Source organism: Dendrobates tinctorius, unplaced genomic scaffold (assembly GCF_039654945.1).
Source record: "Dendrobates tinctorius isolate UK_male_01 unplaced genomic scaffold, ASM3965494v1 ptg000311l, whole genome shotgun sequence".
Lineage (NCBI taxonomy): Eukaryota > Metazoa > Chordata > Amphibia > Anura > Dendrobatidae > Dendrobates > Dendrobates tinctorius.
In genome coordinates this window covers 125,093-141,515 of record NW_027361978.1, presented here as the reverse complement: position 1 = coordinate 141,515, position 16,423 = coordinate 125,093, and the positions used below count along the sequence as shown (strand labels likewise).

The following is a 16,423-nucleotide window of genomic DNA, read 5'->3' as shown; positions in this document are numbered from 1 at the left end:
TTAGGGAAGAGACCATGATGATGGCAGATTAGAGGCTGACAGCGATGAGGTTAGGGAAGACACCATGATGATGGCAGATTAGAGGCTGACAGCGATGAGGCTAGAGAAGAGACCATGATGATGGCAGATTAGAGGCTGACAGCCAGGAGGTTAGGGAAGACACCATGATGATGGCAGATTAGAGGCTGACAGCGATGAGGCTAGAGAAGAGACCATGATGATGGTGAATTTGAGGCTGATATTGATGACGTAAGGGAAGAGATGAGTAATGAAGAGACTGTGATGACTCCAAATTAGAGATTTACAGTGATGAGGTGAGGGAATAGATGAGTAATGAAGAGACCATGATGATGGCAGATTAGAGGCTGACAGCCAGGATGTTAGGGAAGAGACCATGATGATGGCAGATTAGAAGCTGACAGCCAGGATGTTAGGGAAGAGACCATGATGATGGCAGATTAGAGGCTGACAGCCATGAGGTTAGGAAAGACACCATGATGATGGCGGATTAGAGGCTGACAGCGATGAGGTTAGGGAAGAGATGAGTAATGAAGACACCATGATGATGGTGGATTAGAGGCTGACAGCGATGAGGTTAGGGAAGAGACCATGATGATGGCAGATTAGAGGCTGACAGCCAGGATGTTAGGGAAGAGACCATGATGATAGCAGATTAGAGGCTAACAGCCAGGATGTTAGGAAAGACACCATGATGATGGCGGATTAGAGGCTGACATTAGAGATTTACAGTGATGAGGTTAGGGAAGTAGCGAAGAGACCGCAAGGATGTCAGTGATGGATTAGACGGTAACAGTGATGGTGAAGAGACCGTGATAATGGCGTTAATGGCTTTGCTGGCATAGATCATGGCAAGGTGATTGGTGACGTAGAGGTTAACAGTGCTGATGTTAGGAAAAACGTGGGTAAAGAAGAAGCTGCTGATGGTGGTGACGATGGCAGAATACAGCTTGACAGTGGTGCGGTTACAGAGGTGAGTAGCGGAGAGACCATTGCGATGGTGCTGATGATGACAGTTAATAAAGTTGATATTATTGAGGAAGCGAGTCATAAAGTGGTGGATTAGAAACTAACAGCAATGCGGTTAGGGAGGAGGTGAGCTGTGACCTTTATATTGCTGCAGGTAATGCGTTATAACATATTATACCCTTCACGGTCACCGTGGCTGCCGTCTGATTATCTCCGCACACACAGATATATCTCCCAGTGTCTTGTTGGTCCACGTTGTGAACAAGCAGTTCGGCCACCAAACCGTTCTGTCTCAGCTTGTACTTGTCACTCGACTTGATTATTTTATGTCCTTTCCTCCACTCCAATGAGGCGCCAGGTTTTGTCAGCTCACAGCGCAGAGTGACTGCGTCACCTTCTACAACTTCCTGATTCTTTAATTCTTCCTTAAATTCTGGTGGTAAAGCTGAGAAACATGGAGACAATGTAAGTGAGAGGAACGTGTGAGGCGGAACCAAGATCAGAGAGTAATCAGAGGCACTTTGATATTTACCGTGCACTACGAGGCTTGCTGATGTCTTGAGGTCACCGCATGCACACGTGTACTGTCCGCCATCCTGCAGATCCACACTCATAATCTCCAGCTCGGCAGTACAACCATCCTGGCTGATCTTGTACTTGGTGCCGGCTCTGAGGGACCTCTCTTCTTTCCTCCAGTCCAGCTGAGCATTAGCTTTGGTCAGTTCACAGGTGAGGACAGCCGAGTGTCCCTCAATACAATCCTGGTTCTGAAGGCCTCTCTTAAATCTCGGTGGCAAGGCTGATACAATGTGAAGGAATGACAGGTGTGTGAAAAATCGCATCCGAGGGCCTGGCAACATGGCAGTAGGAAATGACAGCCAAACTGGTTCAACTCCTGCCACCCCGCTATTCCCCCAGAGGCCTCATGCTACAGCTTAAGGATGGAATTTCTCTTCATAAGACTCTTCCTCCATTATCTACAGCAGCGGTCCCCAACCTTTCTGACCTAGAGAGCCACATTCAGCTCAGAGAGAGGGTCGCGAGCCAAATCCAGCTCCCTCACCCCTCACAGTAGTGGCAATCAGAGTATAATTATAACCAAGGCTTTTCCACAGAAATCCCCCGAAGCAGTGTAACAAGATCCAGTGGTCCTCACAATTCCCCCATTCAGTGTTCTCCCATCCGGCACTTCCAACACACTGTCCCATCCGGCTTCACCTCTCACGGGTAGCATCATCCTGCCTCCAGTGTGCCATACTTATTCTAAAGCGAAACCTCTGAGACCAGTATATGTGCATCCAGATCTGCTCTTCTGTGCAGGGCCACTCACACAAGTCACCATTTTGAGATGTGCTCCTCATACCTGTTCACTAGATCTGGACCTAATGCACAAAGCTGGCAGACAGCCGCGAGCCACAATTCATGGGACCACTAGCCACATGTTCCTCCCGAGCTACAGGTTGGGGACCTCTGATCTACAGGGTACATGTAATATTATGACGTCACACCAGTCATATGAAGAAGACTGGGCCTCCAGATATTATCATGAAAGAGGCCAGACACTACCACAGCCCTGATGATAAAACTTCTCAATCCTGGGACCTATTTTTTCCATCTTGGATAATGAGAGATTTTTACCTATAACACCAACGGTTGCTGAGGTTTCCTTATCTTCGTGGATACAGCTGTAAATTCCGGCATCTTCCTCCTGGAGGTCAGTGATGACGAGCTCGGCGAGGCAGCCCTCCTGTCTCAGGACATATTTCTCAGACCCCTGAAGCAGACGGAGTCCTTTCCTCCACGCTACGCTAACATCAGGTTTGCTGAGCTCGCAATGGAGGACCAGCCTGTCCCCTTCGGTCGCATTCCCATCCTTCAGACCACGTATGAAATGAACGGGAAGAGCTGGAGAATGTGGAGCGCAGATTGTGAGTATATCTGTAGAGCTTCATACGGTATCACTAATAATGAAGTCCCAGCCCACAGTTACCCTAAGACCACGCACGTAGGACATTACATGTATTACTATTACATCATGATTGTGTCGGACAATTCTGTAAGTACAATGACATGTGAAAAGTATATACACATTGCCAGTCAAAAGTTTTGACACCCCTGTTCATGCAGTGGTTTCACTTTTCTTAATGGAATGTGCACATTGTAGATACAGATGGAGAGCAGCAAACCACGAAGGAAAGCTAAAGCACATACGGAAACACGGTGCAAAGAACCGCGTAAAACAAACCAGAATGGGATTCTCCTCAGATACCACTATTTTACTCTGATGATCCCCATATACCCCATTTTCTCCTCAGATACCACTATTTTACTCTGATGATCCCCATATACCCCATTTTCTCCTCAGATACCACTATTTTACTCTGATGATCTCTATATACCCCATTTTCTCCTCAGATACCACTATTTTACTCTGATGATCTCTATATACCCCATTTTCTCCTCAGATACCACTATTTTACTCTGATGATCCCCATATACCCCATTTTCTCCTCAGATACCACTATTTTACTCTGATGATCCCCATATACCCCATTTTCTCCTCAGATACCACTATTTTACTCTGATGATCCCCATATACCCCATTTTCTCCTCAGATACCACTATTTTACTCTGATGATCTCTATATACCCCATTTTCTCCTCAGATACCACTATTTTACTCTGATGATCCCCATATACCCCATTTTCTCCTCAGATATCACTATTTTACTCTGATGATCTCTATATACCCCATTTTCTCCTCAGATACCACTATTTTACTCTGATGATCTCTATATACCCCATTTTCTCCTCAGATACCACTATTTTACTCTGATGATCCCCATATACCCCATTTTCTCCTCAGATACCACTATTTTACTCTGATGATCCCCATATACCCCATTTTCTCCTCAGATACCACTATTTTACTCTGATGATCTCTATATACCCCATTTTCTCCTCAGATACCACTATTTTACTCTGATGATCTCTATATACCCCATTTTCTCCTCAGATACCACTATTTTACTCTGATGATCCCCATATACCCCATTTTCTCCTCAGATACCACTATTTTACTCTGATGATCCCCATATACCCCATTTTCTCCTCAGATACCACTATTTTACTCTGATGATCTCTATATACCCCATTTTCTCCTCAGATACCACTATTTTACTCTGATGATCCCCATATACCCCATTTTCTCCTCAGATACCACTATTTTACTCTGATGATCCCCATATACCCCATTTTCTCCTCAGATACCACTATTTTACTCTGATGATCCCCATATACCCCATTTTCTCCTCAGATACCACTATTTTACTCTGATGATCTCTATATACCCCATTTTCTCCTCAGATACCACTATTTTACTCTGATGATCCCCATATACCCCATTTTCTCCTCAGATACCACTATTTTACTCCGATGATCCCTATATACCCCCATTTTCTCCTCAGATACCACTATTTTACTCCGATGATCCCTATATACCCCATTTTCTCCTCAGATACCACTATTTTACTCTGATGATCTCTATATACCCCATTTTCTCCTCAGATACCACTATTTTACTCTGATGATTCCCATATACCCCATTTTCTCCTCAGATACCACTATTTTACTCTGATGATCCCCATATACCCCATTTTCTCCTCAGATACCACTATTTTACTCTGATGATCCCCATATACCCCATTTTCTCCTCAGATACCACTATTTTACTCCGATGATCCCCATATACCCCATTTTCTCCTCAGATACCACTATTTTACTCTGATGATCCCCATATACCCCATTTTCTCCTCAGATACCACTATTTTACTCTGATGATCCCCATATACCCCATTTTCTCCTCAGATACCACTATTTTACTCCGATGATCCCCATATACCCCATTTTCTCCTCAGATACCACTATTTTACTCCGATGATCCCTATATACCCCATTTTCTCCTCAGATACCACTATTTTACTCTGATGATCCCTATATACCCCATTTTCTCCTCAGATACCACTATTTTACTCTGATGATCCCCATATACCCCATTTTCTCCTCAGATACCACTATTTTACTCTGATGATCCCCATATACCCCATTTTCTCCTCAGATATCACTATTTTACTCTGATGATCCCCATATACCCCATTTTCTCCTCAGATACCACTATTTTACTCCGATGATCCCCATATACCCCATTTTCTCCTCAGATACCACTATTTTACTCTGATGATCCCCATATACCCCATTTTCTCCTCAGATACCACTATTTTACTCTGATGATCCCCATATACCCCATTTTCTCCTCAGATACCACTATTTTACTCTGATGATCCCCATATACCCCATTTTCTCCTCAGATACCACTATTTTACTCTGATGATCCCCATATACCCCATTTTCTCCTCAGATACCACTATTTTACTCTGATGATCCCCATATACCCCATTTTCTCCTCAGATACCACTATTTTACTCTGATGATCCCTATATACCCCCATTTTCTCCTCAGATACCACTATTTTACTCTGATGATCCCCATATACCCCATTTTCTCCTCAGATACCACTATTTTACTCCGATGATCCCTATATACCCCATTTTCTCCTCAGATACCACTATTTTACTCTGATGATCCCCATATACCCCATTTTCTCCTCAGATACCACTATTTTACTCTGATGATCCCCATATACCCCATTTTCTCCTCAGATACCACTATTTTACTCTGATGATCCCCATATACCCCATTTTCTCCTCAGATACCACTATTTTACTCTGATGATCCCCATATACCCCATTTTCTCCTCAGATACCACTATTTTACTCCGATGATCCCTATATACCCCCATTTTCTCCTCAGATACCACTATTTTACTCTGATGATCCCCATATACCCCATTTTCTCCTCAGATACCACTATTTTACTCTGATGATCCCTATATACCCCCATTTTCTCCTCAGATACCACTATTTTACTCCGATGATCCCCATATACCCCATTTTCTCCTCAGATATCACTATTTTACTCTGATGATCCCCATATACCCCATTTTCTCCTCAGATACCACTATTTTACTCTGATGATCCCTATATACCCCATTTTCTCCTCAGATACCACTATTTTACTCTGATGATCCCCATATACCCCATTTTCTCCTCAGATACCACTATTTTACTCTGATGATCCCTATATACCCCATTTTCTCCTCAGATACCACTATTTTACTCCGATGATCCCCATATACCCCATTTTCTCCTCAGATATCACTATTTTACTCTGATGATCCCCATATACCCCATTTTCTCCTCAGATACCACTATTTTACTCCGATGATCCCTATATACCCCATTTTCTCCTCAGATATCACTATTTTACTCTGATGATCCCTATATACCCCCATTTCCCCATTTTCTCCTCAGATACCACTATTTTACTCTGATGATCCCTATATACCCCATTTTCTCCTCAGATACCACTATTTTACTCCGATGATCCCTATATACCCCCATTTCCCCATTTTCTCCTCAGATATCACTATTTTACTCTGATGATCCCCATATACCCCATTTTCTCCTCAGATACCACTATTTTACTCCGATGATCCCTATATACCCCATTTTCTCCTCAGATATCACTATTTTACTCTGATGATCCCTATATACCCCCATTTCCCCATTTTCTCCTCAGATACCACTATTTTACTCTGATGATCCCTATATACCCCATTTTCTCCTCAGATATCACTATTTTACTCTGATGATCCCCATATACCCCATTTTCTCCTCAGATACCACTATTTTACTCTGATCCCTATATACCCCATTTTCTCCTCAGATATCACTATTTTACTCTGATGATCCCCATATACCCCATTTTACTCTGATGATCCCCATATACCACTATTTTACTCCGATGATCCCCATATACCCCATTTTCTCCTCAGATACCACTATTTTACTCCGATGATCCCCATATACCCCATTTTCTCCTCAGATATCACTATTTTACTCTGATGATCCCCATATACCCCATTTTACTCTGATGATCCCTATATACCCCCATTTCCCCATTTTCTCCTCAGATACCACTATTTTACTCTGATGATCTCTATATACCCCATTTTCTCCTCAGATACCACTATTTTACTCTGATGATCCCTATATACCCCCATTTTCTCCTCAGATACCACTATTTTACTCTGATGATTCCCATATACCCCATTTTCTCCTCAGATACCACTATTTTACTCTGATGATCCCTATATACCCCCATTTTCTCCTCAGATACCACTATTTTACTCTGATGATTCCCATATACCTCATTTTCTCCTCAGATATCACTATTTTACTCTGATGATCCCCATATACCCCATTTTCTCCTCAGATACCACTATTTTACTCCGATGATCCCCATATACCCCATTTTCTCCTCAGGTACCACTATTTTACTCCGATGATCCCCATATACCCCATTTTCTCCTCAGATACCACTATTTTACTCCGATGATCCCCATATACCCCATTTTCTCCTCAGATACCACTATTTTACTCTGATGATCCCCATATACCCCATTTTCTCCTCAGATACCACTATTTTACTCTGATGATCCCCATATACCCCATTTTCTCCTCAGATACCACTATTTTACTCTGATGATCCCCATATACCCCATTTTCTCCTCAGATATCACTATTTTACTCTGATGATCCCCATATACCCCATTTTCTCCTCAGATACCACTATTTTACTCTGATCCCTATATACCCCATTTTCTCCTCAGATACCACTATTTTACTCCGATGATCCCCATATACCCCATTTTCTCCTCAGATACCACTATTTTACTCTGATGATCCCTATATACCCCATTTTCTCCTCAGATACCACTATTTTACTCTGATGATCCCTATAAACCTCCATTTTCTCCTCAGATACCACTATTTTACTCCGATGATCCCCATATACCCCATTTTCTCCTCAGATACCACTATTTTACTCCGATGATCCCCATATACCCCATTTTCTCCTCAGATACCACTATTTTACTCTGATCCCTATATACCCCATTTTCTCCTCAGATACCACTATTTTACTCTGATGATCCCTATATACCCCATTTTCTCCTCAGATACCACTATTTTACTCTGATGATACCCATATACCCCATTTTCTCCTCAGATACCACTATTTTACTCTGATGATCCCCATATACCCCATTTTCTCCTCAGATACCACTATTTTACTCTGATGATCCCTATATACCCCATTTTCTCCTCAGATATCACTATTTTACTCCGATGATCCCCATATACCCCATTTTCTCCTCAGATACCACTATTTTACTCCGATGATCCCCATATACCCCATTTTCTCCTCAGATACCACTATTTTACTCCGATGATCCCCATATACCCCATTTTCTCCTCAGATACCACTATTTTACTCCGATGATCCCCATATACCCCATTTTCTCCTCAGATACCACTATTTTACTCTGATGATCCCCATATACCCCATTTTCTCCTCAGATACCACTATTTTACTCTGATGATTCCCATATACCCCATTTTCTCCTCAGATACCACTATTTTACTCTGATGATCCCTATATACCCCCATTTTCTCCTCAGATACCACTATTTTACTCTGATGATTCCCATATACCTCATTTTCTCCTCAGATATCACTATTTTACTCTGATGATACCTATATACCCCATTTTCTCCTCAGATACCACTATTTTACTCTGATGATCCCCATATACCCCATTTTCTCCTCAGATACCACTATTTTACTCCGATGATCCCCATATACCCCATTTTCTCCTCAGATACCACTATTTTACTCCGATGATCCCCATATACCCCATTTTCTCCTCAGATACCACTATTTTACTCCGATGATCCCCATATACCCCATTTTCTCCTCAGATACCACTATTTTACTCTGATGATCCCCATATACCCCATTTTCTCCTCAGATACCACTATTTTACTCTGATGATCCCCATATACCCCATTTTCTCCTCAGATACCACTATTTTACTCTGATGATCCCCATATACCCCATTTTCTCCTCAGATATCACTATTTTACTCTGATGATCCCTATATACCCCCATTTCCCCATTTTCTCCTCAGATACCACTATTTTACTCTGATGATCCCTATATACCCCATTTTCTCCTCAGATATCACTATTTTACTCTGATGATCCCCATATACCCCATTTTCTCCTCAGATACCACTATTTTACTCCGATGATCCCCATATACCCCATTTTCTCCTCAGATACCACTATTTTACTCTGATGATCCCTATATACCCCATTTTCTCCTCAGATACCACTATTTTACTCTGATCCCTATATACCCCATTTTCTCCTCAGATACCACTATTTTACTCCGATGATCCCCATATACCCCATTTTCTCCTCAGATATCACTATTTTACTCTGATGATCCCTATATACCCCATTTTCTCCTCAGATACCACTATTTTACTCTGATGATCCCTATAAACCTCCATTTTCTCCTCAGATACCACTATTTTACTCCGATGATCCCTATATACCCCCATTTTGTCCTCAGATACCACTATTTTACTCCGATGATCCCCATATACCCCATTTTCTCCTCAGATACCACTATTTTACTCCGATGATCCCCATATACCCCATTTTCTCCTCAGATACCACTATTTTACTCTGATCCCTATATACCCCATTTTCTCCTCAGATACCACTATTTTACTCTGATGATCCCCATATACCTCATTTTCTCCTCAGATACCACTATTTTACTCTGATGATCCCCATATACCTCATTTTCTCCTCAGATACCACTATTTTACTCTGATGATCCCCATATACCTCATTTTCTCCTCAGATACCACTATTTTACTCTGATGATCCCTATATACCCCATTTTCTCCTCAGATACCACTATTTTACTCTGATGATCCCTATATACCCCATTTTCTCCTCAGATACCACTATTTTACTCTGATGATCCCCATATACCCCATTTTCTCCTCAGATACCACTATTTTACTCTGATGATCCCTATATACCCCCATTTTCTCCTCAGATACCACTATTTTACTCTGATGATCCCCATATACCCCATTTTCTCCTCAGATACCACTATTTTACTCTGATGATCCCCATATACCTCATTTTCTCCTCAGATACCACTATTTTACTCCGATGATCCCCATATACCCCATTTTCTCCTCAGATACCACTATTTTACTCTGATGATCCCTATATACCCCATTTTCTCCTCAGATATCACTATTTTACTCCGATGATCCCCATATACCCCATTTTCTCCTCAGATATCACTATTTTACTCCGATGATCCCCATATACCCCATTTTCTCCTCAGATATCACTATTTTACTCCGATGATCCCCATATACCCCATTTTCTCCTCAGATATCACTATTTTACTCTGATGATCCCCATATACCCCATTTTCTCCTCAGATATCACTATTTTACTCTGATGATCCCTATATACCCCCATTTTCTCCTCAGATACCACTATTTTACTCCGATGATCCCCATATACCCCATTTTATCACCATCTTCATTGCTCATAACCGGGAATGACTCGAGCAGTGCTGAAGGATTTCCCACAGGTGCTGATTTCACATCTTTACAACTGTGTCCAACTCATCCCAAATCATCTGCATTGGGCTGAGGTCGTGTAATTGCAGAGGTCATGTCTTTTGACACAGCCTCTATTGCCTCGCCTTGGTCTCATCGCCCTTACATCACCAGGAGATTTTGACCCATTGTCCTGATACATCACAAATAACGGTCCCGCTAAGTGCAGACCAGATGTGATGTCAGTCGCATGTGATGTCAGTCGCATGGCTATCACAATGTCATCACTTGTGCCATAAATGTGCAATAAATCACCACAAGTGTCACCAGCAGATTCCCCCACCACCGCTATTTCTCCTCGCCTCTCTGCCTTATGGTGGGCACCGTACATGTAGTAATCATCTGCTCACCTTTTCTGCGTTTTACAAAAACTTGATGTCTGTCCCCAAAAACCTTTCATTCGGACTACTCACAGCACAGTATCAACTTGATGTATCATATAATCCTGGCCATGGTTCATATTGATAAACTGCTTTACAGATAAGGAGGATCTTTACCCAGCATATCTTATTGACGGTGGATACTTTTCCTTGCTATTTGGTGATAATTCATGATATGTGGGTTTACCCATTTGGGGTTATTGTCTGCTTTACAGTCTTTTGTTTCATGTCCCAAGTAATCTTAGTGCTTTTTCATTATTGATTGTTATATTGTGTAGGAATTTTTTGTATTATAAAATTTATATTTTTATAATATTTGGATCGCATTTTCCTTCGTTTTTACGCTCTTGGTATATGTTTACTCTTTCGAAGGGCTCTATACTTATTTATATGTGAGGTTTTTTATTTGTATCATCACCACACGACCCTGATCGAAAAACCCCTCATCAACCGCTCTCCAGAGTCTACCTCACATCCTACAGCATCAGCAGACGACCCTGATAAAGACCCCATCATGGGCCGCTCTCTAGTGTCCTTCATATCCTACACCATCAATACACGACCCTGATAGAAAGACCCCTCATCAGCTGCTCTCTAGTGTCCTTCATATCCTACACCATCGATACACGACCCTGATAGAAACACCCCACCATCAGCCGCTCTCTAGTGTCCTTCATATCCTACACCATCGATACACAACCCTGATAGAAACACCCCACCATCCGCTGCTCTCTAGTGTCCTTCATAACCTACACCATCGATACACGACCCTGATAGAAAGACCCCACCATCGGCCAATCTCTAGTGTCCTTCATATCCTACACCATCGATACACGACCCTGATAGAAACACCCCACCATCCGCTGCTCTCTAGTGTCCTTCATAACCTACACCATCGATACACGACCCTGATAGAAAGACCCCACCATCGGCCGCTCTCTAGTGTCCTTCATATCCTACACCATCGATACACGACCCTGATAGAAACACCCCACCATCAGCCGCTCTCTAGTGTCCTTCATATCCTACACCATCGATACATGACCCTGATAGAAACACCCCACCATCCGCTGCTCTCTAGTGTCCTTCATAACCTACACCATCGATACACGACCCTGATAGAAAGACCCCACCATCGTCCGCTCTCTAGTGTCCTTCATATCCTACACCATCGATACACGACCCTGATAGAAACACCCCACCATCAGCCGCTCTCTAGTGTCCTTCATAACCTACACCATCGATACACGACCCTGATAGAAACACCCCACCATCGGCCGCTCTCTAGTGTCCTTCATATCCTACACCATCGATACACGACCCTGATAGAAAGACCCCACCATCAGCCGCTCTCTAGTGTCCTTCATAACCTACACCATCGATACACAACCCTGATAGAAAGACCACACCATCGGCCGCTCTCTAGTGTCCTTCATGTCCTACACCATCGATACACGACCCTGATAGAAAGACCCCACCATCGGCCACTCTCTAGTGTCCTTCATATCCTACACCATCGATACACAACCCTGATAGAAAGACCCCACCATCGGCCGCTCTCTAGTGTCCTTCATATCCTACACCATCGATACACGACCCTGATAGAAAGACCCCACCATCGGCCGCTCTCTAGTGTCCTTCATATCCTACACCATCGATACACGACCCTGATAGAAAGACCCCACCATCCGCTGCTCTTCGGAATGTCCTCCACCTACAGCATTGGCATTGGAACATTACATAAAAGAAATCAAAACTTCAGTGGTGCTCCGCACTGATAAGAAGGAAGTTCAGAAAATAATTGGAAAACACATTGAGAAATTAATTGCAGGACTCGGCAGTGCATTAAGATGCACCCAACTTTTTTTCCACAGGCAATACAATTCAGCCATCTGCTGCTCGCGATCATGACCTACTCATCCTATTTTCCCCCTAGGAACATTAGATAAAAACCTGCTCTCCATCACTATGGCATCTGTCTCAGATCATGCTATGAAAGACCCCCCATCGCTGCTCTCCATCATGTTCTCCTCATCCTACAGCAATGGCATACGAACATTACAGAAACTATCTGTTCCCTTCCACTCTCCATCACATTCTCCCCATCTTATGGCATTGGAATAGGAGCCTGACGTAAATGAACAGCAGTATGATTAAGTCCAATACAGCATACGGTCCAGGACGAGCAACACCTCTCCTCCTGTGGTCTCCCTTCCTGCGAGAGCTGGGCAGAACATGCATGTTTTCAGTGGGAAGTAAACTTCCGTGACACCCCTGGTGGCCACTTATCGCCTGTGGGAATGTACACATGCTGAAATACAACATGTGCGATTCCTCTTCTTCTGACATCTGCCATCAGAGAAGTCAGGACGCCCCATATCCAATAGGTGATCGTCTGATCCCACCTAGATCTGCACGTCCAGCTATGTTCTCCATCATATATATATGAGCACCTATACTCTTTCCAGGTGTCAAGGCCGTACCCCTGTTAGAGTTTAAAGACTCTGAGGGAATTAGAAGAAGAGAGACCCCTGACTACTGACAATGAGATATTCACGGTTCTGATACATGTCATGGAGTGATTGCTATCTGAGTAATAGTGGGAAATGTAGAAATCCAATATACGAGCACAGATCTCCTGAATTACCAGAATTTGGTGTGAAATGCCCCTGTTGCAGAGATAGATGTATTCATCTAATCTCAGCCATGGAAATGTTAATATTAAACTCGCTTCTTCAACATGGAGCATGAAGCAAAAAATCTGGACTAGTGATGGCCCCTGGGACCAGAATGGTAGTGAGACATTACCAGTGACTGTGACAGTGCTGGTTGTCTGGTGCTCTCCACAGACACAGGCATAGTCTCCTCCGTCCTCCGGTACCAGGTCACGTATGACCAGCTCTGCGGTCAGCCCCTCCTGACGGATCTTGTATTTCTTGCTCTGTTTGATGGCCTTGTTCTCTTTCCTCCACTCCACGGTAGAGTCCGGCTTGTTGAGTTCACAGCGCAGAGCGATGGAGTCTCCTTCACTGGCTTCTTGCGGAGTCAGCTCCTGGGTGAAGAGGGCTGGAAGTTCTGGAGAGAGAAGATGGAGGAAGGTGAGCACTAAAGTATTTCTTATATGTAATGATGGCCGCTCCCTTCTCAGTTATGCCTAACTAGATGGAGGCCCGCTGCTATCGCATCGGGAGGGCGGTAATGTTACGATGGCGGCAGGCTCTCTCTCCCCCCATGTGCTCACACACCTATCCAATCTCTCTTTCCCCATGTACTGACTTCTCCCGTCTGTGCTCTCTTCTTTGGCCTGTCTACCCCATGTGCTGTCCCCCTTGTCTGCTGTCTCTCTCCGTCCTGTGCTGTGCTCTCCCCTCATGTGCTGTCCCATTTGAGCTGTCTCACCCCCTGTGCTCTGTCTCTCTCCCCACTGTGTCTGACCGTGTACAGAGCATACCACAGCTCCTGGGCAGGGGAGGAAGCAAAAGACAATACTGACATTACAGCAGGAGATCGCAGAGGATACATGTTGTGAGTTAAAATATTGTGTAAAAACAGTTTGTGAAATATTTTACCTCACAAAATGAATCCTGTGTGATCCCCTGCTGTAATGTCAGTACTGTCTTTTGCTTCCTCCCCTGCCCAGGAGATGTGGTATGCTCCGTACACGGTCAGACACAGACAATTTTTAAAATGAACTTTTGTTGGTGGGAAACCCCTTTAATGTGTCGGGCTTCCTCTGCCTGTAGACACGTCACGCATCTGCCTCCGGGATCAGCCGAATGATTCACTGCGACAGAATTCGCGCAGGAGCAGTAAATCAGACGGCCGCCATCTTTGTGCAGACAGATAGTGGCTGGCACATTAAAGCTGTGCATGCGCTCCTCCTGTACAAAGATGGCAGCAGTCAGTGAATAATTCGGCAGATGTCAGCGGAGGCGTGCTGGTAACGGTGTTCCACTGGTGGTACCGCGCAAGATGCTGCGTACGGCGTATACTTTGTGTCGTGTGTACTTCATATACAGAGTGACGGTGTGTGTGGTGCGTACAGTGTATACAGTGTGTGTGTTGCGTGCGGTGTATACAGTGTGTGTTTGTTGCGTACGGTGTATACAGTGTGTGTGTGGTGCGTACGGCATATACAGTGTGTGTGTGTGGTGTGTACGGCGTATACAGTGTGTGTGGTGTTTACGGCGTATAGTGTGTGTGTGTTGCGTACGGTGTATACAGTGTGTTGCGTACGGTGTATACAGTGTGCATGTGTGTGTTGCGTAAGGCGTATACAGTGTGTGTGGTGCGTACGGCATATACAGTGTGTAGTGCGTACAGCGTATACAGTGTGTGTGTGTGGTGCGCACAGCGTGTGTGTGTGTTGCGTACGGTGTATACAGTGTGTGTTGCGTACGGTGTATACATTGTGCGTGTGTGTGTTGCGTACGGTGTATACAGTGTGTGTGGTGCGTACGGTGTATACATTGTGCGTGTGTGTGTTGCGTAAGGTGTATACAGTGTGTGTGGTGCGTACGGCATATACAGTGTGTGTGTGGTGTGTACAGCGTATACAATGTGTGTTGCATACGGTGTATACAGTGTGTGTGTGTTGCGTACGGCATATACAGTGTGTGTGTGTGTGTGTGTGGTGTGTACAGCGTATACAGTGTGTGTTGCGTACAGTGTATACAGTGCGTGTGTGTGGTGCGTACGTGTATACAGTGTGCGTTGCGTAAGGTGTATACAGGGTGTGTGGTGCGTACGGCATATAGAGTGTGTGTGTGTGGTGCGTACAGAGTATACAGTGTGTGTGTGGTGCGTACGGCGTATACAGTGTGTGTGTGTGTGTGGTGTGACAGTGTTCCACTGGTGGTACCGCGCAAGAGGCTGGTACTACCAGCAGTTTCCATATTGAGACACTCATCACTTGGGTGTCCCAATATGGCGATCGGTGAACTTCCGCCGCTTGGAATTCTGGGATCCGGACACATCTGGCCAGAACAAGATGTGAAGACATTACAAGGTAAGTATATATTAGATGGGAAAGATAATAAGGATGACACTCACCTTGCACCTTGACCCGGGCAGCAGTCTGTTGGTCTCCGGTATCACAGGTGTAGGTTCCAGAATCTTCTGATTTCACGCTGTGTATGACCAGCTCCACTATGGTTCCCTTCTGCCTGAATTCATACTTGTCATTGGCCTGAAGGACGGTAACACCTTTCTTCCAAATGACATGAGCATCAGCCTTGGTGACCTCGCAGGACAGGGTGACGGCAGAGCCTTCTTCTGCATCACAATTTTTCAGATCTTGTTTAAAACGAACCGGAATAGCTGCAAAAAGAATATAGAACTGAAAATCCACAAGAATCTGCCGTGCCCCTGAGTGGTGAA

General features: G+C 44.0%; 1 protein-coding gene across 1 annotated transcript in view; it reads right to left on the bottom strand.

Annotated features, from left to right (window-relative positions):
- Positions 1–16,423, bottom strand: part of OBSCN (obscurin, cytoskeletal calmodulin and titin-interacting RhoGEF) — a 636,219-nt gene that overhangs the window by 525,532 nt on the left and 94,264 nt on the right. Inside the window, exons 37-42 of the mRNA XM_073561015.1 lie at positions 16,097–16,363; positions 13,548–14,119; positions 13,351–13,393; positions 2,626–2,892; positions 1,520–1,786; positions 1,166–1,432 (exon numbers count right to left, since the gene is read on the bottom strand). Coding sequence (XP_073417116.1) covers positions 1,166–1,432; positions 1,520–1,786; positions 2,626–2,892; positions 13,351–13,393; positions 13,548–14,119; positions 16,097–16,363 — 1,683 coding nt within the window. The remainder of the gene's footprint in view (positions 1–1,165; positions 1,433–1,519; positions 1,787–2,625; positions 2,893–13,350; positions 13,394–13,547; positions 14,120–16,096; positions 16,364–16,423) is intronic.